The following is a 25,435-nucleotide window of genomic DNA, read 5'->3' as shown; positions in this document are numbered from 1 at the left end:
TCAGTGCTGTCATCCATAGAAGTTACAGTATTGCCAGAATAAGAATACCGCGAAAAGCTTGGTTTGCAGCGAATGAAAGACTGAACATAACGGTGTTTTGTGACATCATGTTTTCGTGGTTCGCACGGAACTACGTTTCACATAATGCGTTATTTAGTTTGTAATAATCAAAGTAGTTATTATATACTTGTATTAACATTACAGAATATTATTTAAACAGAAGTGCATAAACTACCAAGAGAACACTAGTATGAAGGTGCTTCGTAAAGTAGACCTCAGATAAACCTGTGAAAATGTCAGTCGGGTTCGAATCGTTGGGCATTTATCATGAGGAATACCGACAGACAGACAACACAAATGCCGACCATCGCGAATCGTAAAACTCGGTTCGTGTTGTCACTGATATATCATCCAACGACGTTGAATTCATTCTTGTAGTCCGTGCTTTAACGAAGAGTGTAGGGCATTATAGCAACACTGTAATGTCTATAGATGATGTGTTATCACTGCACGTCGCTGGCTATCGTCCGATGTGCATATTGTACTAACTGTTTTTGTTTGGATCACTCGATCTTTCTGCTCTTCATATCAATTATGTGGTTTAACACTATCATTTACATAGCTATCTCCCCTTCCCAAACAAATACGATTTGCTATTGCACACACAAACAGGTTATTCCTTCTGTTTGCCATAGTCTCTCATGTTCACTTTGCAGCCCCACAATTTGGCTCTACTGGCGAGGCGGACTGCAGTTAATAACGTGGTCACTTCATGATTGATGCTCTTTCAGAATATACTTTATAACCCGTATTGTGCAACGCAAGTCCCGATCACGTACTATTTGCTTGCAAGCTTTTCGAGATATTCTTATTCTGGCAACACTGTAATTTCTATAGGTGGCAACACTGACAATTCTTCTCATACAAATTTTCTTATGTCAAACATCATGTTATGTGATGGGAATACGTTAGAGTTCATTATCTCTTGTCAATACAAAGAGGAACAAGCTAAATGCTAAGTTTTGTGTGGTTTCGTACGCCAGGCTCTGAACTTTACAGTCCCATAACTTTTCCCTACTGGCGGACTGCAGCTAATAATTTGGTAACTTACTAACTACCTGATGCTCTTTCAGTATATGTAACTCTTATTGCGCAATTCGAGTCTCGATATCGCGCCCCTTGCTTGTAAGCTAATTAGAAGACATGTAATAAACTTATACAGAATTATTGTGGAATTATTTTAAAGAATGTAGAAGAAACTTTTATATTATTTATGGATACACGAGAGAATCTTGTATTGAACACATGCGTAGTAGCTGGGCACTGTTAGTCATGAAACGAGAAACAAGTTTTTTTTTTTTTTATATATATATATATATTATTTTTGTAAATTTTGTAGAAGTACCGTGTCGTCTCATTCTTGAAAACACTTTTCTCGTCTTGCTTCGTAAATTAGTTTACAAAATTTATGACCTGACATTTTAATTATTTTAATCTAGAAGATATCAGAATCTTCCGGGTCGCGAGAAATCAACGAAAAGTACGATATAGCAATATTTAAACCATATTTTGTACTGGAATGTATTGGGTAATTAGTTACATATCTTCAAAGATTGGCAAATGCAATTCCTCATGTTCCTACAATCACATGAATTATGTTAGGCTCAAACACTCTTTGGATATCTAAGATTTCGATTAACTTGAGTTGCTCACGAGTCTCGGCCTGATTAAGGGAGGGACTTAGGGGGGATAAGCTCCGGGCCTCCAGGTAGACAGGGGCCTCCACTTTGACCAAAATCTCAACTGGTTATTTTAAAAAAATCATGAAGATACAATCATCAACATAATCATCAATAAATGAAAAATATTCCCTTAACTATCCTACTGTACTTTCACAGAAATGTATCAAGTGAAGTTAGCAGGGGCCACAAATCTTTTCTAACTCCGGGCCTTCAGATGGGTTAATCCAGCCCTGACGAGACTTGAGAAATTTCACCTCTCGTTTCGTTTTAGAGTTGTCTCGTCTCATGGACGACACTGCAGCTCGGAAAGAGAGAGAGAGTGTATGTGTGTGTGAAAAATAAATAAACAAAAAATACATTTCACTTTCCAAAATTTTAGAAATATTGCTGTATACAATTGCTTTTTCACTATTGATATTAGTCAGTGATTTTTTTTCTCATAGTTCCCAATGGTACGCAAGATTGGCATCTTTTCCTGAAGATTTCTTTTAATTGCGACTTTTTAAAGCTATTTTTATTAAATGTTATATTTATTAAATTAATTTGGAGGGGCACTGGCTCAGTGGTAGAACGCTTACCTCTGGTGCTTAGGATCCCTGGTTCGATCCTCGACCAAATATGTTTGTGGCGAACAACATTGTGTTCGAGGGTTTTCTTGGATTACTCCCGTTTCCTCCCCTTTCCTCATTTCACCCATTCTTTCATCATCATTCACTTGCCTTAATCATCGTCTCCATTAGCCTAAAAGACATGCTCGTGGGACATTAAACTGAAGATTTCCTTTCAATTTATTAAATTAATTTGAATCATTTTGAAGACTGGAAGAACAAAATTATGTTGATTATATACATCTGAAAAGTAATACGATCAGTATATGGCAGCAACTGTTAATTTGATTCATTTGTTTGGAGTTTTACGCTTCCTTTTAGAGCCAATTAGAACACAAAGAATAACATTTATGGTGAGCACAAGAAGCTCTGGCATCTTATCTTCCAGAAAACTGATTGTAACTATAAATGCATTTCTGCAGCAATAACATATTGACCTCCTTATATTTCTCTCGAGGAGAGCAGCAAGAAGGTTACCGAATGAGATTCTTTCTGTACAGTTACATTTAATTAAAACATTATCTTTTCTTCAGGTAAACATGCTTCAGCTTACAAACATTGGGGTCATCATTTCCATGGCGATGACAATCATAGACGTTGTTGGTCAACAGTGTCAGCCCAGGCAAATGGACCAATTCTTCCTTCACGGCCCTGGTCAACGTTCCATGCTGCCAGCATTATTGGTAACAGAAGTTCATTCAGAGCTGCAATGTCTTATGTATGCAGAGAGGCTCACTGGGTTAGGATGCAATGTTGTGCACCAGATTGGTTCAGACATGCTTAAATGTGAAATCCTGGAATGTTCTGAAAACTCCAGCAGAAAGTCTTTGGTGAATGACGTTAACAGTAATTACTACTCCACTTATTTAACCTTACGTAAGTGAATATAAAAGTTACTCTTGACAGTCCTTTAAATAGCATAAATGTACATTAGCTGTTTTAAGCTATTAGATTTGATTATCCGACATGTTCGACTTTTACTTTATAAAGCCTTATTTGAAGTCTGTATATGCTTGCCATAATAAATATGGAGTTAAGAAAGAAGCTCGACAAAATTATTACTTGACAAGTTTGTCGCAAACTCTCAATATTTCTTTAGTTAAAGTTTATCATTCCATTTTCTTAACACAGTTATTAAAACTAACCAGATATATAAAAGAATAATATAGAAGGTTGGTCGGATTATATTAGCCCAATTTAGCAACCCTGCTGTCACAGTAAGAACGGCGTCATTTCCAGTGGGGTGTGCCTCAGCTTGCAGATGCCGTAATAACGTTAGGTGTGGCGAAATATTATCGAAAGTGAACTTTTTTTCGGAAGAGTACATCATGGGTCTTTTCCATGCACATATTTTGTACAACAGAATAGTGAATTAGTGTCGGGAAGATGGTTTAACCATCGGAGAGACCACATTTGAAGATATTGTGACCAGACAAACAGAAGAAATAATGCTATTTCAGAAATATTTACCAGCAAAAGGTTCCCGTTCTAGGTTATTAGTGAAAATGTCACCTGAGGTGCTTCGTGGAGTTCGTTGACTGGCACTCCAGGAGACTCCAACATCCCAACGTAACATGTCGAGATTATATCTGGCGCAATCCACCATCATCCATGTCACTTGTCGCCATCTTGGAATATGGTACGCATATGGAGGCCAGATTCACAAACTTCTCCCGCGACACATAACTAATTGTAAGAAAATTGACGTAAACTGTACGAAAGCCATTTGACGGGGCCAAAATGGAAGAAGATTGTCATTGTAGAGGACCACACCCATCATGAACTCACACGTAACGATAACTAACATTCAGATACTTTCGTACCGTGTCACCACTGGCAAGGGACTACCGAGTTTTTAGAGCCAATGTAGGGGAAATTTCCTGTAGGGATCGTGATTCGTCGTCGTCGTCGCAGGGAGTCGTCGAATACGGTTACGAAGGGAGGTTGTAAGTGCTTAGGTGGACAAAAACGGGACTGTGAATTTTGTCTACTTCCAAAAGTCCACCATCACATGACCTTCAGTCCATAGGAAAGATGTTCCTCGTTTGTACGTAGTCAACAAGAACCAACCAGATCATGGACAAAGCGTTCACCCGTGCTCTAGTGTTTTATCATGGCGAAACAGGAAACGAGAATCTATGTTATTCTCTTTCATAACATTTCTATTTTAAAAAGCCTAAGCCAGTCCAATGGATTTCTACTCATTTGTACTAGTAGGGATCGTCGGGATCCACCCTTGTCCAAATAGAAAAACAAATGAATGATGAAAAAATAATAAAGCAAAGAAGATTGCAATGATGATAGCCCTGTTTCGGTTAAACGTTCAGGTGCCGAAACTAAAAGGCGCGATCTGAGCAAAAAATTAAAAAAAAAAAAAAAAAAAAAAAAAAAAATTGGACTAGTAAAACGACTCTACAATGTAGATTCAATGTCTTTATAAGAAATCTGCAAAGAAAAATGGGATAGAATTTCTATGCCTGTGCTCCAACGTAGTTTGTTGCAGTGGAAATTATGATAGTTCATAATGGTGATGGTCCTGTAGAACACAACCTCTGCAGTTGGCTTTAGAGAGTAAGTATACTTTGAAAATTGGTCTGGTGTAACCTGATCAACCGTCTGTATATTATAAAGCTTTTGAATTGCATTTAAGAAATTATTGAAACAAGGGGTTTCGAAAACATTCTGTGGCCCGATCTTTGGTAAGGATAGCTCATGTAATAAAAATACTACTACACTATTTTGTCTGAGAAAAAGCACTAGTGTGCACTAATTATGTATATAGAAAAGTTCATCGTTTCATAATTACGAATTTTGAAAAGCACATATCATTGGATAAAGTGTAGTTTTTCTTTTTGCTTGTCTGAAAACTTTATTCTTTTTCATTAAATACATGTAATCCTTTTGAAATTTATAATTTAATTTGAATATTGAAAATGTTTTTATCTCCCTTGCAGCTCCAGAAGACTATACCTGTGCACCTCAGGTGGGCTTCTATCGACTTTATAGAGATGAGCAACCTTTCTCCGAGGCCAGAGACGCATGTTCTAAAGACGGAACAGACCTTGCTGACATTGAGTCTGCAAATGAAAACGAAGTACTGAGATTTTACATTGCATCTCAACTTCCACAAGGCACGAAATTACATATAGGTTATATTGAATATAAGGAAAACAACAAAGAACAAAGTGATTACGAGAAGAATAACCGTAAATTCATTTCTATGAGACGTAAGTATACACGTACTTTCACCAGTTACACGCATATTTATTCTTAAATTAGGTTAACGTATACTATTCCCGGTTGACAAAAAAGTCAAGAAATAAAACATAGCTTTGTTATTAAAACTAGGACCTTGTATATCTGAGATGGGCTAGAATAATTTTATCAAATGATTTTCTGTATGGAACATCTTTCCTATAAAATATAGGTTTACCTTTAGTCATAAGAGAGAGAAGTGAAAAAGCGTGCACGGGTGCCTCCTATTCGGCTACTGTTCTGATCTGGGTAAACTTACTAAGAGTTCATTCAGTATACATCTCAGTTTGAAAATCCTATAGAAAATTAGCTATAGTATGGAATTTAAAATACGTAAAAAAACTGAAAACTATCATTAAACTGTGTAACTGACTTAAGTGTAAAATTCATTATCGAGTTATACGAGGAATGTTAATCTTCCAGAAATAGCTGTGTCGATAAATATTGCCTGTGTATATGATTAAGAACTTCCTGTATTCAAAGAAGTTGCGACATGTAGGCTGCGTATCGGTACAAAACTTAGGGTTACAATGGGTTAAATTTTTGAAAAACGGAGGCATTTTGAATAAATACTTTCTATGGTTTAGTTTTCATATATGAGATCTGTCCTGAAAGAAATCGAACTTTAAAGAATTACGATCAACAAAACTGTTCTTGATTTTCTGCTTGCCAGCGCTATGTAGTGGGATTCTTTCCAGGCATTTTAACGGTAACTGCATCATCCTGCCTTGTGTCATTGTAACACTGCGAGTATTAGAGTAAGGTTGTGTTCCGCACTCGTCACGATTTTGTGGTATTACAAAAATGAAGATTTTGAAAGAGCAGCGTGTGTGCATCAAATTTTGCCTCAAACTGAGCAATACATTTTCAAAAAAAGTTATAAAATTTGGAGAAAGTGAACAAAAAGAATGGATGAGCCGACCTCAATATTATGAGTGGTTTCAGCTTTTCAAAGTAGGGAGAACATTCATCGTAGACAAGGGAAAACTTGGACTCCATCAACATTCTGTGACGACGTTCACGTTTAGAAAATGTTCCATACTTTACGGAAAATCTCCGTTAGAATATATGCAAAATAGCTGAGGAAGCAGAAATCAGTAAATCGTTCTGTCGTGTGATCTTAGTTGAAAAACTGAACGTGCATCTTGTTGATCCAACATTCATTCCACAGTTGCTAACAATTGAACGAAAAGAAACACGTTTGGAAATCTGTGAAGATGTTATGAATCGTGGAAACGAAGACGATAGCTTCTTGGAAAGCATCATAACAGTCGACGAGAACTCTGTCTATAGCTATGATGATGAAACAAAGGTACAGTTATCCCAAATAAGTGGGGAAATCTTCGTTGGGACTCAAAAATGTAACTCAAAGTCGCTGAAATGTTAAAGTGTTGATTATTGTTTTCTCTGATTTTTGTGATGTTGTTCATTATGAAAACGTCCTCACATGGTCAAACCATCAGCAAATAATGTTATTTAGAGTTGATGTGCCGTTTGAGGGAGTCTGCGAGAAAGAAGAGATCAGAAGTTTTAATATATATATATAATATGGGTGCATCACAATGACAATGAATGCTCCCAGCCATTTGGTGGTCCTAATTAGGGAGTTTTGGGCGAGGAACAATACGACTGTTGTACCCCAATCACCCAACTTGCCTAATTTGATACCCGTAGAATTCTTTCTATTCCTGAAATTGAGATACAACTTGAAATTTTGCCGTTTCAAATCCATGCAAGAGATAACCTTTACTCCCACGATACCCCAGATATTGCACATGGTGCTTGAACCTCTGTTCCATATTGGAGCAAAATAGAACCAGAAAATAATTCCAGACGTCACAGGAATCGAATTTGTCTCTTACTTGATAGATAAATACCTTACTGAGTAAAATGTCTCTCTTACACTTATAAGGCTCTTTTCCATGCACCACCCTGTAGAAGATATTATCTTGTAAATAGATTATATTATTAAATTGTGACAAATCTCTATGAATGGTAACGCATTTTCGAAAGTTGATTTGCATCATTTTTCCTATTGATAAACTGAGATTAAACATAGATTTAAAAGACAACTTTCTACGAGCTCTTGTATTATGTTGCCACAATGGAAATTCTACAATTATTGCAAATGGCATGCTTGTAGAGCATTAGTTTCCATTAACTCAATTATCTATTAATTGGTAATTAATTTAGGGTAAAATATTTTAACGTATATCTACTTAAGTTAATGAAATTAATTTTATACGGAGACGAAAGAATGAACTCTGAGTTTCTAAGGCAGAAAAATATATAAATCAATATTAATTGATCTCTGCAAACATTTCTTAATGTTACGAATCAAACAGATAGATATCAATATATAAGTTGTCCTTCATTAGCCAAATGGCTAACAATGCCATTTGCTTTTTCTCTTTTTCTAGTATAAAGTAAAAAACTTTCTTTTTCATTATTCTATTGTGAACTTTTCCAGGGGAGCTTCTGGACTGCCTGGGATTTACAAATTGGGAAAAGCCGAGAGAGCCATTGTATGTGGAAGGGCAACCAAACTGTGTTTCTATGAATCCAGATGGCACATGGTATGTCAGCGGTATCTTCTGGAATCAGCCTTTTGTTTGTGAATATTTTCGAGAACCTTAAAAGAAACAACAAACATTCCATATTGTTTAAATTATATAAAGTTGTTCTTCCTTACAAATAAATAATACATGCAAAATTTCAAATTAATAGCTCAGTATTTAGAGGTTGCGCAAACGACTTAAAGTTTAAAAAAATAGTGCTTTATTGTCTCTATATTGACAATTGGATACACCCTGGTTTTGTGCATTTATTCTCCTATATTCAATTCATGTAATTATTATTACAAATCAACTACGCCACTGTAGAAGATATTGTTCCAACAATGATCAACAAAGGCTATCTGATCATTCCCTTTGGCGCATCCATTGCATTTTGTATTTATCATGTTATTAGAAACAATGTTAACTTTACAAATTTTAAACAATATTCACTGCAATGACGAATTTGTCGGTGAGACATTTGGTGATCATTTGCGGCACACGGAGCTATTCACTATGCCAAGTGGATGGCAAAGGAACTATACGCATTCAAAATATGGCTTTTTAGAGACCAGTTCAACCTTGCTCATCAAGAAGAAATGGCGTTAATTACTTTGTGTACGTCCCGTGTTAAAGTTTATGCGAAAGCGTGGTTCTTATCACCAGTTGCTGCATTTGCTCCAAGAAATGACGTCGAATTCCTGGAAAACCTTCTTAACTATAAAACAGACAATTTAGCCGTATACAAAGCCCAGGAAAGAAGTCGTGGTCATCTCTGGTACTTGAGCGAAGAACTTATTGGATGGCGTTCTTCGACGAAGAACTGTACGCAGAAACAAAACAAGAAATGGTGAAAAACTTGAACTCAGGTACTAGTAGTGATAAGCCTCTAAAACGCCTGCACATATCTTGAGATCCTCTTGTTTCACTACAGGATGCCAAGATTGAGAATTTGGTAACAAAGAACGCGACACAGTTTTTTGAACGTCTGAGTATTCGAACAACATCTCTTGCACAAAATACGGAGACATGGAAATCCAACACTGACTACTTACCTGGTTATGAAGTATAAATGTAACCAAGAAAATTCTAGCGCTTTCTTACCCACCAATTTCGAACATCTATATAACACCTAAGACGCATCTGGAAGATCAAAAATAGTCCCCATCAGCACCGACGATCTTTTGCTAACGTTCTGGGAAGCCATGGATTTCATCGCTGTAGAACTTACTGGACCGTGAAGCGAAGAAGGTAACAAGTGCATTTTGCACCTCTACTAGGGATTTGAACTGGCGTCCAACGAATGGAACAGGTGATAACTGGACGGTGCCATGGCCGAGGAGTATGGATAATGCAATAGTGTTTCCCATGCAAGGCGTAGAATGGTGTCCCGGGTCATCCTAGCCACGTGGGGCTTAGCGTTCTACTGTAACAGGAGGACCCCTTTGCGAGTCAGAAGTGCTGGATACAGAGTTTTGAGATTTTCTTGAACACAGCTCAACTGCTGACAGTACACATTTGCATTGATGCTCTGTTCAGCTGGTAGCAGTTCCCGATGTACGATGCCGCGAGTAGTCCACCAAACACACAGAAGGATCTTCTTTCTGTTGCAGTGCTTGTTTCGGCTGTTTGGAACCGGTTCATGGGATGCTAACCAATAATGGCGGCGCCGTGGAGCTACGTACGGATTCACTTCTCATCACATGCCAACCAACACCCTGTAAAGAAATGGTTCTTTCCTCAGACGAGACAGTAAAGAAACACAGGTGTCTGATCGCGTAGCCTTCTAGCCCGGAGTCAAATCATGTAGACCCAACTTATAGTGCTTCCCAAGTTGATGGAGGTGCTGCCAAATGCTTTCTCCACTCACACTGAATTGTAGTCCCAGTTCCTCACATGTCTGGCCACTGTTCGCCTCAATTGCTGCCTGAAGATTTAAATTTTGTACATGTTTTGGTTTTTCAACACGTGGTGCTTCTTGCAGTGTTTCACCACCGTCCTTAAACTTGTTGAACCACCGCGGCACTGTTCACGTAGTCACCACACCCTCATCAAAGGCCTTTCATATGTTCTGCCCCGCTACAGCGGCGTTTGACCCCAGTTTGAACTCGTTCAGCATACATGCCCTTATGACGGTCTGTGGAGATCCTATGTTCTCTTTGTCCTTACGTACGTTCAGGATGTAATTGAACTGCTACAACCAGGTAGTATGTTGGATATATCCGCACCAACAACTGACCTTCGCCTTATCTCCATTCGCATTCAACTCACGATGTGAGAGCTAATGAAACACAGACATCCACAAAAAGCGGCAGAACTTTCTTGGCTACCTTTATAGTTAAAGATCATGCAGAACGCAAAGTTGGCATCATACAAGAGTATAACGGTATTATGACAAAGGACGAGGAACAGAAACAGTACCTATTTAAAGTTGTTGTGGAACACAGAAAGCAATATCGGTACTGTTCAAAGAACAGTATTGCTGATTGTATCTAAGTAAGCTCAATATGTAAAACTGAAGTGTAAAAATAGAATAAACAAATACACTTTACAAAGCTTTAATAATGCAAATACAATCAGCAATAATGTGTTTTATGTGTAATTATGTAATAGGTATAAAATAATGAGTTTAACAAAATATATAACAATATATATGTATATGTATAACAATCTCCATAACAGCACAATTACATAGCAAGCATATGTATATCATGTTCCCTCAGATATTATCTGTCAGAAAAGTAAATGTACACCTTGTCTCAAAAAGGTTGAGCGCATTCTTTATTGGTGTTTTGAGGCAAAAATTTTCAAAGTCCAACTTCGGGTATCTTCGGGAAATAGTAAACCAGGTTCGAACCTCCAAGCAAGCATTTGCAATCGGGAAAAAGTTTGCAGACGGGTTTTTCTTCTTTTAAATATAATAAGACTTGTTATCAAGTGTTGAAAAAAAGCAACATTGATTGAAATACTTAATGACACAATATTTCGAAACTTTGTATTAATGTCACCACATGCTTGTTTGTCATTTAGCTCTCCATACGTGATAGAACATTTAAAAAGAATGCTCAAAGTTAATACATAGAATATAATTATCACCTGAGTACTAAAATAAAAGTCAAAGTAGAACAGAAACAGCGTTTGTAGTGGATATGAATATCATAATTATCTTGAGAATATTTATACATCGCTAAAAGTACCTTAGCAGAAGTCCTTGTGTTAGCTCACTGGTAAGTTGTCGGACCTTAAATCATAAGGTTATGAGTTCGAATCTTATCTGGGTCAATGATTTTTTTTTAAAATTATATTTTCCGCAATGCATGAAAAATTATATAAAATAATTACATTAAAATATATCAGTTGTATATATATAACATAATCATTGCAGAATGTAGTAATTATTATGTTTAAAATATAAAATCTGAGATAATTTTCACAGTAGGTCGGTATTATATATGAGAATGTTAAATGCAAGTTAGGAAAATCATTTAATAGCAATAAATAAATTATGTAGTGTATTTATTTGCACCTATTTGTCATACAGATGTAACTTCTCAATATTCTCAATACAGCATGTCATTTACATTCGTGAAATACAGTATATTCCTACGAATATAGAAAGTGTGTAAACAGAGTATCCAAAGTCGGATCCTGCTTCAAGACACATAACTTTTCCCGATCCCCTTAACGTCACGGGAAGAAACACAAATTCTCTTTAGAACGGAATATTGTTACTTAGAGTCTCATTCGAATACGTTGAATATGCTTTTGTATATTCATTTCTCTCTCTCTCTCTCTCTCTCTCTCTCTCTCTCTCTTTCTTTCGTTTTGTTTATGTGTTGCGGAATATCCCAAGTTGAATACAACATTTGCAAAGTATATGACCATCAGTGTAATGGAATACCGGAAATTGAAAGTCGTGTTTCTTCAGGTTGGATTTGCGTGTTCATGTTAGCTCACTGGTAGAGTACGGGCTTGTTAATGAGGTCGTATTGAATTCAAAGCCTGCAGAGAATTATCTTTTTTTTTTTTTTTTTTTTTTTTTTTTTTTTTTTTTGTTAGTAGAATTGCACAGAAGTCGGATTCAAGGAGTGGTTTACTTCTAGAAATATTTTCAGAAGCGTTTAGGTAGCCCTGAAAAGGACTGTTTTCGGGAGTTAAGGCGGGGACATTAATATTGTGTCCAATACTTATTTTATTTATTTAAATCCGCTGACTCCAACAGGAGAATCCCAATTACAGGAGTCTTACATAAAATATTACATCTATGTTATCAATTTAAAACAAACACTAGAATACAGCATGTCATTTATGTTCTTGAAAACTTATTCGATGCATAAACCGAAGGTTTAAACAGAGAATCCAAAGTCGCAACGCTCGCAAGAAATTCATGAACCCCAAAGGTCACGTGAGCAGACTGGAATTGTCCTTATGAAGCACGCCACAGCAGAAAGTCTTTACATAGATTTTCAATTCAATTCCTGATAGGCCTATATGCTTTTGCAATGTGGAAGTGGTGATGGCCTTTAGTCGCTCTCTCTCGCTCGCTCGCTCACTCTCTATTTATACAGAATATAAAAGTGGATGTATGTGTGTGTTTCAACATAATTCTGATATATCTAGCGCAATTATAACTATATTTCTTACAGTCTGGAAAAGAGTACTGTCGGGATACATATCAAAAATGCTAGAAACTGGTCGATATTAGTATCGAATCCATAGCTTCGTGGTCGCTTAGGTGAATAGTTCTACTTTCAATTCAAGTCCAATTAAGTTCCCATTAGCACCCAGGGTGGTTACGTAGCGACATAAAAATATCGAAATCAACCGATATTAGAATCGAATCGTAAATTTTCAGCGCCGCTAACAGTGCCGCATTTCCCATTAGTCCACATTAGTCCACATTTCACATTAGTCCCATTGCCTAGAGGGCAATATATTTGCAGAGTGCAAAGTTTAAAACTTGAATAATATTTTAATTTTTTCCGTATGAAAAAGTTAAAAATCAAGAGCAAATATACTATTTCATGAACAATCCTCTTTTACTGTTCTAATATGTATAATAATAGCGTAAGAAATCTAAAAATAATTCAGAACACGTTTCACATTTGTTATTTTTTGTTACGTAGTTCTAGCTGTAGCATGTAGTGAGTGGTATTTAATTGTAATAAATTCATTAATTAAGCATATTCGAATTAAGTTTTATTTTTAAGTTAGGGATGAAGGGGCGGAGAAATATGTAGTGATTGGGGCGCCGAGAGCAAAAGTGCGTAGAGGCGCCGAGCTTTTAAATACAACACTGGTCGCTAAATTAATTGGTAGAAATTTTAATGTCATTTAAGACCAAATTTAGTCCTAACGGTGGCAGTATCCGTCTGCTCTCCTAGGAGAAATGAAAGGGGCTGACATCAAAATTATATATATATATATATATATATATATATATATATATATATATATATATATATATATATATATATATATATATATATATATATATATATATATATATAAAAGACCGACATTAGTGTCGAATCCATAATTTTCGAGGTGGATTAGATAAAGAGTGGCACTCCAGGTGCTTAATGATATAGAAAATTGGTTTTTCTTTCTTTTTTTACGTTGGTCTACTTTTCCTTGATTTGAGACTTTCAAATTTCATCCTATTTTCTACTGAAATGTGTCTGTAAGGCAACAAAGAAATAACTATATATGATAAATTTAAATTCATTTTAATTCGGAAGTTGAGAAACACTTTGCCATTATATATCGTAAAGGTCAGATCCACCAGCATAGTAACAGAGAGGTGCTTGAGCCATTGACGGTAGAAATTCAAACTCCGGTAAGTGATAATTTCACAGTCTTGTTTTATTACAAGTGTAGCCTCTTTAGTCAACGGAGAATAGGACGTGGATCATGGGTCAGAGTTGATGTCGATGGGTCGGAGTTGGTCGCAATGGTTCAGAGTGGTTCATAGTTGGTGGTGGGTCAGAGTGGATCACGATGGATGATGGGTCAGAGTGGGCCAATGGGTCATTTGGGTGGTGGGTGATACTGGATCATGGTGGGTTGTGGATCAAATTTTCATTGACCCACACCATCTCTGTTTAAAATTGTACTAAAGATAAGAGGCACCGAAGATGCATGTCGGCTATTATGCTCAAATTTTGCACATAGATAGTACCCCACCAGAAAGCAATAAATCTGAAACGGTTCACGGTATCACCTCCTAGAACTCGAGATGTAGGGGTTTGTCTGATTGGCTAAATTAAGACGTCAATGATTTATCCATCAACAAGCAAGCTTTTTATGACCGTTTCCGTAGGGAAATCAGAAGAACACGTGCCTAGTAATCGTAATATTGATAGTTCGCGTCCACCCCGGGGTATTTGTTTTGTTTTTTTTTTTTTTTTTTTTGACTCACCTAAATATAAACAAATCACACATATAGGCATTTTAACATATTTTGGGAGAGTAATTTTGTGGTTCGTTGTCGTTTCATCGCGTCTCTGCCGCTGGTAGTAAAGTTTTCAAAATTGAACTGGGGCCACCGCGGATTGTCGCTGCGGGGCCACCAATTTTTGGCGAGAGGTCAATAGTTGACCATCTGTAGTCCACCGACGCTTACAGCTTAGGGTAATGAACGATGTCTTTGCCTTGTAGACCTCATGACTACCGACGACGGCAGTCAACTAGCTTTTAGTATTCCTTTACTAACCATCTATCGTTCATGTTTATACACGGTGTTGTAATAATAATAATAATAATAATAATAATAATAATAATAATTATTATTATTATTATTATTATTATTATTATTATTATTATTATTATTATTATTATTATTATTATTATCTGTAGTAATAGTAGTATAATTGATAATAGAATAATTATATTGTCTATGTATTGTCTAGGTAGGACTACACACAGGATTTGGCTCGTTTTAGTTTGACTCGACTCTAATCCGAGTCGAGTTGGAGGATATTTTTCGCGCCGAGTCCTAGAGTAGACCTCAAAGATGTCTGTTTCGAGTCGAGTCGAGTTTCAAAGAAAAGTCGCTCGTGTCCATCCCTACTAATGAGAGCTTAATCGGAGTTAAGCGAAATCGAAAGTCACAATATTTATCTAAGCGATCCCGAAAACTATGAATTCGACACTAATACCGATCATTTTCTAGCAATCTTTTATATGTATCCCCCTCCCATTCACCATAGGTAACCCGACAGCACTCTTTTTTCAGACTATAAGAAATTTGGTTAAAATTACTCTAGGCCAGTGGTTCTCAATCTAATTCCTATCACGATCCCCTTTTATCACATCCTCTTGCCAGCGACCCTTTTATAATTTGTGTTTTATAATAAGCTTGTGTGGGATTTTTAACATACCTATTTCTATACTAGTAGAATCCATTTCTTGTTTATAGTGAACAGTGCCGTGGCATGGAAATTCAGCGCTCGGGGCGAGAGTATACGATGATGTCTCCGTACATATGAGTGAGGTCGACAGACTAGCTGCGAAGCGCCACCATGGTTGGCACGGAACTCAATAAAATTTTCAAAAGTAAACTCTGCCTTTCTTGATTTTGAGCACATTTTATTACGTTTTTCCTTCTATTTTATACATGTGCACATGCACTTTCCTATAGGGATGCACGCGAGACGCGAGAAGTCTCGTCTCGTCTCGCATTTGCGATACGAGACACGAGACGAGAGTGAAAATTTTATGCGAGACGCGAGACGAGACTAAACCATGCGAGACGAGACGCTAGACGAGACTCCGTTAAGTCTTGCACGAGAAGTCTCGCGAGACTTCTCGCAGTCTCGCAACATTTATGAATTACATTTAATTGTATATTTAGTAATTTTACATTTATTGAGTTTTCTAAGTTGAGCGTTAATGCCTCCAGGAACAAAAAGTGATTGGGGCAATAGATATTTTATGAGATTCATTATTAATCAAGGTTAATTTTCAGAATTAAAGCCTTCTTTAGTTTCTAAAAAAGAAAAGCTTTGTAAATTGGAAATTTATTACAGCATCGATTTAGGACTTTATTTTACGACACAAACATATACACGCGGACGCGCACGAACACATGAACTTCTATTTTTGGTCTGAAAAGCGAATAAGACTCCCTATTGCTGCTAAATATGATATTTCTGTTGTTTCTGTCTTTTTTACATTACTACTAGCGATTAATGTTGGGGGATGGCGGGGAAATCCCCTCTCGTCAAAGTTTATCCCCGGCCCGGCTCGCAGAAATAACATGATATTTTTACATGGAATAAGTATTTTCTTTCTATATATTTATCAAAAACATCCCCCTCTAGTTCGGAAGTTTAATTCAAATACTGGTTTGGCAGGATGTCCCTATAGGTTTCGTGGGAGATGGTAGGAATGGCCCTATATCTGTCAGTAATTTTATTTTCTAGATCTGGCAGTATAAGTTGAAAGCGAAAGTTGATAAAATGCGATAATCCAACATTGCTACAAGCCCGAACGAACCAAAAGAATTGGGTCGTATTGTGTTGTGAGGAGTTCTTTTGTTGTGTACAAGCGCTTTTGGTGGTATAAAAAACATCTTTATACTGGAAAATCACCCTTCAAGGAAACGACTAAAACGTGTAAATGTTGATAGTGGCGACGATATTTTAGAAGAGGCAAATATTGCTGGAGACCTCTAAGCTGGAAAACAATGTTGGATCCAGCAACAATTTATGCTGGTTTTGCTGTAAATTATGCTATTAATTTGACGAAAATTAATGGTCCAGCGATCAAATTCCAGCACAACTTTCCTTTTAATTTGGAGCGGAGTGGACACAAGTTCGGATACCATGTTGAACTCTAGGTTCCGTCTCCTTAGGATGTTATGAACATTCATCCCATGGAAAGCAATGGCAAACCACCATTCACCTTGCCAAGGGACTTTTAGGTCAAATACCTGCCTTCGGACAGAATATCACATCATCATTCATTAACAGCCATAGAATAACACATTGCAGAATTTTGACCTAGAATATATGCGAGACCATGCAAGAAAGTCTCGCGCGAGACGCGAGATGAGACTCAAAATTTTATGCGAAACGCGAGACGAGACCAACGCTTGAGGTTGCGAGACGAGACGAGACTTTTCCATTTCTCGTCTCGTCTTGTCTCGCGTGCATCCCTACTTTCCTAACATGAGTAACACACTTCCTCCGAAATTTGTGCCCCCTTTTTTCGGCGCCCGGCATTGACAGTGGATACAGTAACTGTACTATCTATATTCCCAACGACGAAGGTGCTGGTTTAAGATGGATGTTAAACTCCTTCTTTGAAGAGGCCATTAACGTATCTGATCTAAGCCCACAACTTCTTAACCAAATAATAGAATGATCATGCTACAAGTCTTTGCAACTGGTTTTCTGTAACGAAGACTTGGACAAGTTCTGCCTGATGAGGAGAGAAGAATATCCTGGTCTGGTATCTGCTGCTTTAAAAGTAATAATTCCATTTGCTACATCGTACTTGTGCGAAAGTTTTTTTTTTTCATGGTAAACATTAAAACAAAGACAAGAAATCGCTTATCAGTTGAAAATGGCTTCATAATGTTCGTCACGAAGATTGAACCGGGCATTGCTGCACTAGTGAAATTACACCATGCTTAGGTATCTCATTAGGTTTCAATTTTAATTGTATTTCAATGTGCAGGTTTTGTTCCATGTGTATTTTTCTAGTATTTCTATATACAGTTCTCATTAGTATCATATCATACGTCTTTCATTTAAATTCATTTTTAAACAACTCTGCACCCTTTGACAATGTTCAGTAGACCTATTTTTTATTGTTCTGTACAGTATGTATAAAAAATAAAAGTATGCCTATCAGAACAAAATTCAAAATAATTTCCGGTATTAGATTCTAACTATATTTATCTCTTCCGCTTATCTTCGCGACCTCCTAGGGGCCACGACTCCCAGGTTGAGAAACCCTGCTCTAGGCATACATGAGTTATGTTGGAACATACATACATACACTTTTATATGTATAAATGCAGATAAGAGAGAGAGCGATTAAGGTATTACCGCTCTCAATCTCTTCACTTTACTTTTGCGATTCGTGAATTTCTTACGTGACAGTTTGGGGCTAGCTAGTTTTTTGTCTTGAACCACGATCCGATTTTCGATATGCTCTACCTAAATGCTGTAATGCGAATATTGAGAAGTTACCTGCGTATTAAAATAGCTGCAAATAAATACATTACATAACTTATTTATTGCTATTACACGATTTTCTTAATTTGTATTTAATATTCACATATAACATACCGACGTTCTGTCAATACCTCAAATGTTATATTTTAAAGATAAGAATTGCTTATGTCGTGAAATGATATGAATATATATATTCAACTGATATATACAACTGATGAATTGTAATGTAACTATTTTACATAATTTTCATGCATTGAGGAAAGTAGAATATCATAAAAGAATCTCACCTGAACGGGTATCGAACTCACGAATTAAACGCTCGGAGGTGTACACCTGAGCTAACATGACCGCTTTTCGGAAGCTCCTTCTGAAATATAACTGAGCTCATACGTAAATTATTTTTTTCGTATGGAAATCACAATGACGAAACGAGAGTGTGAATATATAGTTTCGAAATATTGTATCATTAACTATTTCAATCAACTTTACTTTTTTTCTACACTTAATACCATTTCAACATGTCTTATTATATTTAACAGAAGGAAAAACATATCTGTACATTTTATCCCGATTGCTAAGGTTGGCTTGGAGGTTCGAACCAGCAGCTTTAGTTTACTGTTTCCAGAAGATACCCGAAGTTGGACTTCGAAAGTGTTCGTCTCAATACAGCTATCATCATATCGCTCAATCTGTTTGGTATATGGTATATGTTTTTATACGTGTAAAGTCAGTATAACAATTCATTCTTTAAACAGCTTTTCGTATGTATTAATACTCCTTTATAAAAACTGTTTTTAATATTATTATTACGGCGCACCATTTTCAGATTTCTTTCGCGAGTCGTTGACCAAGTCGTTCCCCACAATAGGCGTGTCGTGCAATTAACCAACCACGCGTCAGGTACTAGCTTTTACCTATTGCTTCCTGCTCACAGCTCAGAACATTGGTAACTATGGATAGACGTACAGCAGTAATTACTTTATGGGAGTTGGAAGGCTATTCTGGAACTGCAGCTAGCAGGCGAGTAGGTAACCCGGCCTCTACAGGAAAGCGATGGAATCGGAAATATGGTCCTACACGTCAAACTGGTAATTTACGATCTTCTGGTTGTCCGCATGTGTCAACCGAAGCCGAAGATGCGAGATTAGTAAACGGAGCCCGGCTAGACCCACTAAGGAGTCTAGAGAGCTAAGGGAAGCTTCTCTTTTTCCTGGTAGTAAGCATACAGCTCTGCGAAGGATTCGTCATGCCGGGTTACGTGGCTGTGTTGCTGCCGTGAAGGAAAAACTCTCAGACGACCACAAAATTTACCGTCTCGCGTTTGCACAGGCGAATGTGGGTCGCAATTGGGAAAACGTAGTTTTCTCAGATGAATCCATATTCACAACATCAAATGAGGGACGCCGTTTTGTGTATCGCCCGAGAGGCACCCGATATGACCCTGTGTTGCTGCTTGAAATCGCAGTGGCCATGTATCTATTTCATGTTAGGGTTGGATTTTCAGGCGCGGAGCAGAACAGCTTCACAGAATTGAAGGACACCTGGACAGTGCTCAGTACTTAGATATTATGAGTAATATCATGGTGCCATCTGTACGAGTATTTCAGCCTGATGGTGTAATTCAGTTCCAGCAAGACCAGTCGCCAATACATACTTCCCGTGTGGTTCAGGAATGGTTCGCAGGGCAGCCTGAGATTGATTTAATTGACTGGCCGCCTCGTGGAGCAGACCTCAATCTCATGGAAAATATGTGGGCAGAAGTGAAGAGTACTCTAAGGGATAGTTGGCCTGAGGCAGATCCACCAGAACCCAAGATGACCTGTGGCATCTTATTTCCGAAGCATAGCTGGAAGTAGGGGAAGGAGATAAATTTGTCACCCATTTAATAGATTCCATGCCCAGAAGAATAGGGCGTGTAATAAATTCAGAAGGGTAATTTTTTTTTATTCTAGTGTTTGTTTTAAATTGATAACATAGATGTAATATTTTATGTAAGACTCCTGTAATTGGGATTCTCCTGTTGGAGTCAGCGGATTTAAATAAATAAAATAAGTATTGGACACAATATTAATGTCCCCGCCTTAACTCCCGAAAACAGTCCTTTTCAGGGCTACCTAAACGCTTCTGAAAATATTTCTAGAAGTAAACCACTCCTTGAATCCGACTTCTGTGCAATTCTACTAACAAAAAAAAACAAAAAAAAACAAAAAAAAAAAAAGATAATTCTCTGCAGGCTTTGAATTCAATACGACCTCATTAACAAGCCCGTACTCTACCAGTGAGCTAACATGAACACGCAAATCCAACCTGAAGAAACACGACTTTCAATTTCCGGTATTCCATTACACTGATGGTCATATACTTTGCAAATGTTGTATTCAACTTGGGATATTCCGCAACACATAAACAAAACGAAAGAGAGAGAGAGAGAGAGAGAGAGAGAGAGAGAGAGAGAGAGAGAGAGAGAAATGAATATACAAAAGCATATTCAACGTATTCGAATGAGACTCTAAGTAACAATATTCCGTTCTAAAGAGAATTTGTGTTTCTTCCCGTGACGTTAAGGGGATCGGGAAAAGTTATGTGTCTTGAAGCAGGATCCGACTTTGGATACTCTGTTTACACACTTTCTATATTCGTAGGAATATACTGTATTTCACGAATGTAAATGACATGCTGTATTGAGAATATTGAGAAGTTACATCTGTATGACAAATAGGTGCAAATAAATACACTACATAATTTATTTATTGCTATTAAACGATTTTCCTAACTTGCATTTAACATTCTCATATATAATACCGACCTACTGTGAAAATTATCTCAGATTTTATATTTTAAACATAATAATTACTACATTCTGCAATGATTATGTTATATATATACAACTGATATATTTTAATGTAATTATTTTATATAATTTTTCATGCATTGCGGAAAATATAATTTTTAAAAAAAATCATTGACCCAGATAAGATTCGAACTCATAACCTTATGATTTAAGGTCCGACAACTTACCAGTGAGCTAACACAAGGACTTCTGCTAAGGTACTTTTAGCGATGTATAAATATTCTCAAGATAATTATGATATTCATATCCACTACAAACGCTGTTTCTGTTCTACTTTGACTTTTATTTTAGTACTCAGGTGATAATTATATTCTATGTATTAACTTTGAGCATTCTTTTTAAATGTTCTATCACGTATGGAGAGCTAAATGACAAACAAGCATGTGGTGACATTAATACAAAGTTTCGAAATATTGTGTCATTAAGTATTTCAATCAATGTTGCTTTTTTTCTACACTTGGTAACAAGTCTTATTATATTTAAAAGAAGAAAAACCCGTCTGCAAACTTTTTCTCGATTGCAAAGGCTGGTTTGGAGGTTCGAACCTGGTTTACTATTTCCCGAAGATACCCGAAGTTGGACTTTGAAAATTTTTGCCTCAAAATAGCAATAAAGAATGCGCTCAACCTTTTTGAGACAAGGTGTACATCTATTTTTCGAGTCTGGCATTCCTGCGCTCCATCCGTGGAGAGTATGAGAATTAAATCAATCAAATGTTTACTGAGGGGCAAAAAGAAAAGTTTCATCTGAATAAGACATTGCAGAGGGGCACAAGCTGTGAATACTAATAGTGCATAGTGTAAATAAAGGACGACACCGAAAGAGAAAGCCAGAAACAGCTGTTAAACTTAGAAAAAAGAGTAAAAATTGTCGAAGTGGGAACATAAAACACAAATACAAAAAATACGCCGACAACCAAACGTTCACCATGCCATGATCTTGTTGTAGTGGTTAAGGTGCTGGTTTACAAATGCAAAGGTCGCCAGTTCGAATCCTCAGCAAGGACATTTTAAAAAAATTTTGTTAATAATACATACAGCTCATGACAGATGGTAAAAGAGTTTTTCGTAGCAATTATTATTGGTAATGTTTCGTACTGATAATAGTTTTTGTCTTTGCGTATTGCTTTTATTCTTGTCTTCATTTCGAAAGAGAAGAATATCCGAACAAATGCCACCAAAATTCCTCATATTTTGAATGTAAACGCCATTTCCAATTAGTAAAGAATAAAAATTGAATGTTCCGATGTAGCTGCAAAAAGTAAAAAGAAAAACATGGAAGTGGAGTGTTCGAATCCATACTCATGGTTATTAAAAATACAATTTCTACATGCCTTACACCTCCCGACCACGTTTCTACGTTAGCAAGTGAGAGGTTTGTGTTTAGGTTAGGCTGGTCAATACGTTTTGCAAAGGAGCCCGGTTTAGCTCTGACGCACCACAGGTGCGAGAAGGAAGCAAAACACTTTTTCTCTCCCCCTCTGTGTGTTTATTTATCTATCTATTTGTGTATATATAACGCTATTTGTGAATGCCATAACCACCCAAATTTTCAGCGGATTGAGACGAAACTTGGCACAAACATTAATTGTTGAAATATCTTGATGAGTTCGTTAACCAGAATAACCAGATGAAAATATTCAAAATGACGGCCCTTCAAACTCTTAAAATGTTCCAAGGGAACCAATTTCGCCCATAAATAGGTATTCAGAAAGTTTGAATAACTTTTCCTCTTTTACTGAAATATTTGTGTGAAGGGACTTATTGAAATATTGGACCCGATTAATCGCCTAAAGAAGGTTCACGCCCTTTCGCTACGGTCAGGCTTTTCTTTTTTGCAGGAGGGGGATATTTTCCTATCGGAACAAGATGATTATTAGCGATGATATGGAATTACACATTGAAAGTGAAGTAACTTGTGACACGTGTTATTTGAAAGAATAATATAATAAATGTACTTTCCCCTAACACAGAGAACTGTAAATCATGTATTTCGAGTTCGGGAGCGTGGATGGCGAGGAGTGTTATTTGATTTGCTTTTTAGTAACACATTGCAATGCAAATGAAGGTAGGCAACATTAGTGGTAAGCAGTGGCGTATTTAGAGGGGTTGCTTCCGGGCTTAAGCCCCCCGAAATCTTACTTAATAATAAAAGTAAATGAAATATCTTGCACAATTTTCACATTTCCAGGAAAAGCCCCCCCGAAAGTTAGCAAAGCCCTCCCGAAACAAAATCGTAAATACGCCACTGGTGTTAAGTAAAATAATAATAATAATAATAATAATAATAATAATAATAATAATAATAATAATAATAATAATAATAATAATAATAATAGGTGTTGTTTGTGGCAAGGCAATATCTTCCTCAATTCTTCTTCAAACGTAATGGTTGTAACGCCATATTTCCCTTACAAACAAAATATTAGCAATTTATATCGAGAGAACGGGAAACTGTTGAGTGATGGGAGCAACGTTGGACAGTATGCACTCATAGTACTCAGAAAAATAAGCGATTTCAATGCAAAATGAACGAAGAGTCTTTGTCATGGGTAGTCATGGGACCACGGCAGAGCCCTCTTTAGGCGCATCGAAAAAAATTAGCGGGGGGAGGGGGCAGCCAGCCAGCCTTATTTATTTCCACATAATAATATAAAATTATATTGTCGAAATACACACACGAGTGAGACGGTCCCTTTTCCGCTCATGTATAATGGTTTATATTAGTATGAGATCGTTGGGATATGAGGATCCAAAATGGCGCCCTTCTTCGAGTTCGATCCAAAGCCACATCAAGTGTTCGTTTATAGTCCTCGCTGCGCGTGAATGTGCTGCCACCAAGTGAGAAAAACTAAAATGAAAAACAAAGGACATCAAGTAATTTTTTTGTAAAATTTGAAACTATTTCTAGTAAGTAATTAATTTAGATATTCTTACTTTAATTGCAATCGTTTTAATATATGTATATTAGGTCGGTAAGCATGTTAAAATTTAAAATATCTTCCGGTATTAAACCTACCAATTGGAAAATAAGGGGGGCGAAGTGCTGCTATCCTCGCCGGGGGGATAGCGTCCTTTTTCGGCGTGACTATGGCGTGTGTTAACATCCCAGGTAGCTAAGGTGGACTGAAACCTTGAAAAAAAGGGAAACCCACTGCGTTTAATATGTGAGTTATTAGTAAAAAATACAAATAGGAAGGTGGGGTGAAGGCCTAGAAGACAGCTATGAAGTGAGACAGCCGTATTTCGAGCAAAAGACAGAATTCCTCGTCCCTGGTAATGATACACGTGATTCATCCGTAGTGGATTAATTTGCAGTGGATGTAACAAATAAGGTTTGACCCGTGGTTTCCAGGATTACAAGGTAACATCAAGGCTTTTTTTTATTATTTATAATGCGGCTGGAGTAAATCTAGAAGATCAATTGTAAATCCGGAAGGGACATGCGACTCGGAAGATTCCAGGCGTATGGGAAAGTGACTGCTGCCGTCTAAATTTAGTTTCGGACGAATTGGCTGATGTTTTATAAACCGTGAAAAACCTTCAAAATTTGAACTATAAACTAAATTCTCGGTTTTCGAAATTTATATCTTTTTTATATTAAAACAAAAAGGGGGGAGCAAAGATAATTTAATATATACGCCTGCTTACTGTAAATTGTTTCTACGATGATAAAAGTAACATTAGATGAGTTTCTTCAGAGTAATGGAATCTAGAAACATGATTGCTTAAAGTAAATCTTTCCAGTCAAACATGGGTCCCCAGTCGCCTGGATGATAGAATTCGTCCTTCCTCTCCCTTCACTTCCAGTTCCACTTGTCTCGGTTAGAACTTCAAATATCAAAAATCTAAGTATAGGTTAGCACCTCTCCATATCAAATCTGCATTTAGAATCTCTCGTTTTGTATGAAGTTATTTCTTTGTTTGTTAGTTATAGTGGTTAGGTTAGTTTTAGTATCGTTAACTATTGTGTACAAAGTTTAAAATGTGCTCTGTTGCTTGTGGTTCTTAGGACCCTCCTAGTAAACTTTACGTATAAAAGGATAAACCTGGGGTAATGTTTAGAACGTTCACTGCTCTCTCTCTCTCTCTCTATCCTGCTGACATGTTATTAATATAAATGCTTGTGATAATGGAATTACCTGAAGCTTGTCCGCTCACTCTGTAGTTTAAAGAAATATTATTTGGCAGATACAATCGGTGGTTGAAAATTGTGCTATACATGAGTGAGATTAGAG

General features: G+C 36.8%; 1 protein-coding gene across 1 annotated transcript in view; it reads left to right on the top strand.

The window, feature by feature from the left end:
* Window positions 1-8,549, top strand: part of LOC145664232 (hemolymph lipopolysaccharide-binding protein-like) — a 30,364-nt gene extending 21,815 nt beyond the window's left edge. The window contains exons 2-4 of the mRNA XM_081730705.1: window positions 2,884-3,226; window positions 5,305-5,577; window positions 8,076-8,549. Of these exons, the coding sequence (XP_081586831.1) occupies window positions 2,884-3,226; window positions 5,305-5,577; window positions 8,076-8,242 (783 nt within the window). The 3' untranslated portion in view covers window positions 8,243-8,549. The remainder of the gene's footprint in view (window positions 1-2,883; window positions 3,227-5,304; window positions 5,578-8,075) is intronic.
* Window positions 8,550-25,435: the final 16,886 nt, after the last annotated feature.

This window comes from Thermobia domestica, chromosome 11, assembly GCF_964235325.1.
Source record: "Thermobia domestica chromosome 11, izTheDome1.hap1.1, whole genome shotgun sequence".
Taxonomy (NCBI): Eukaryota; Metazoa; Arthropoda; class Insecta; order Zygentoma; family Lepismatidae; genus Thermobia; species Thermobia domestica.
This window is presented reverse-complemented; position numbering and strand designations above follow the sequence as displayed.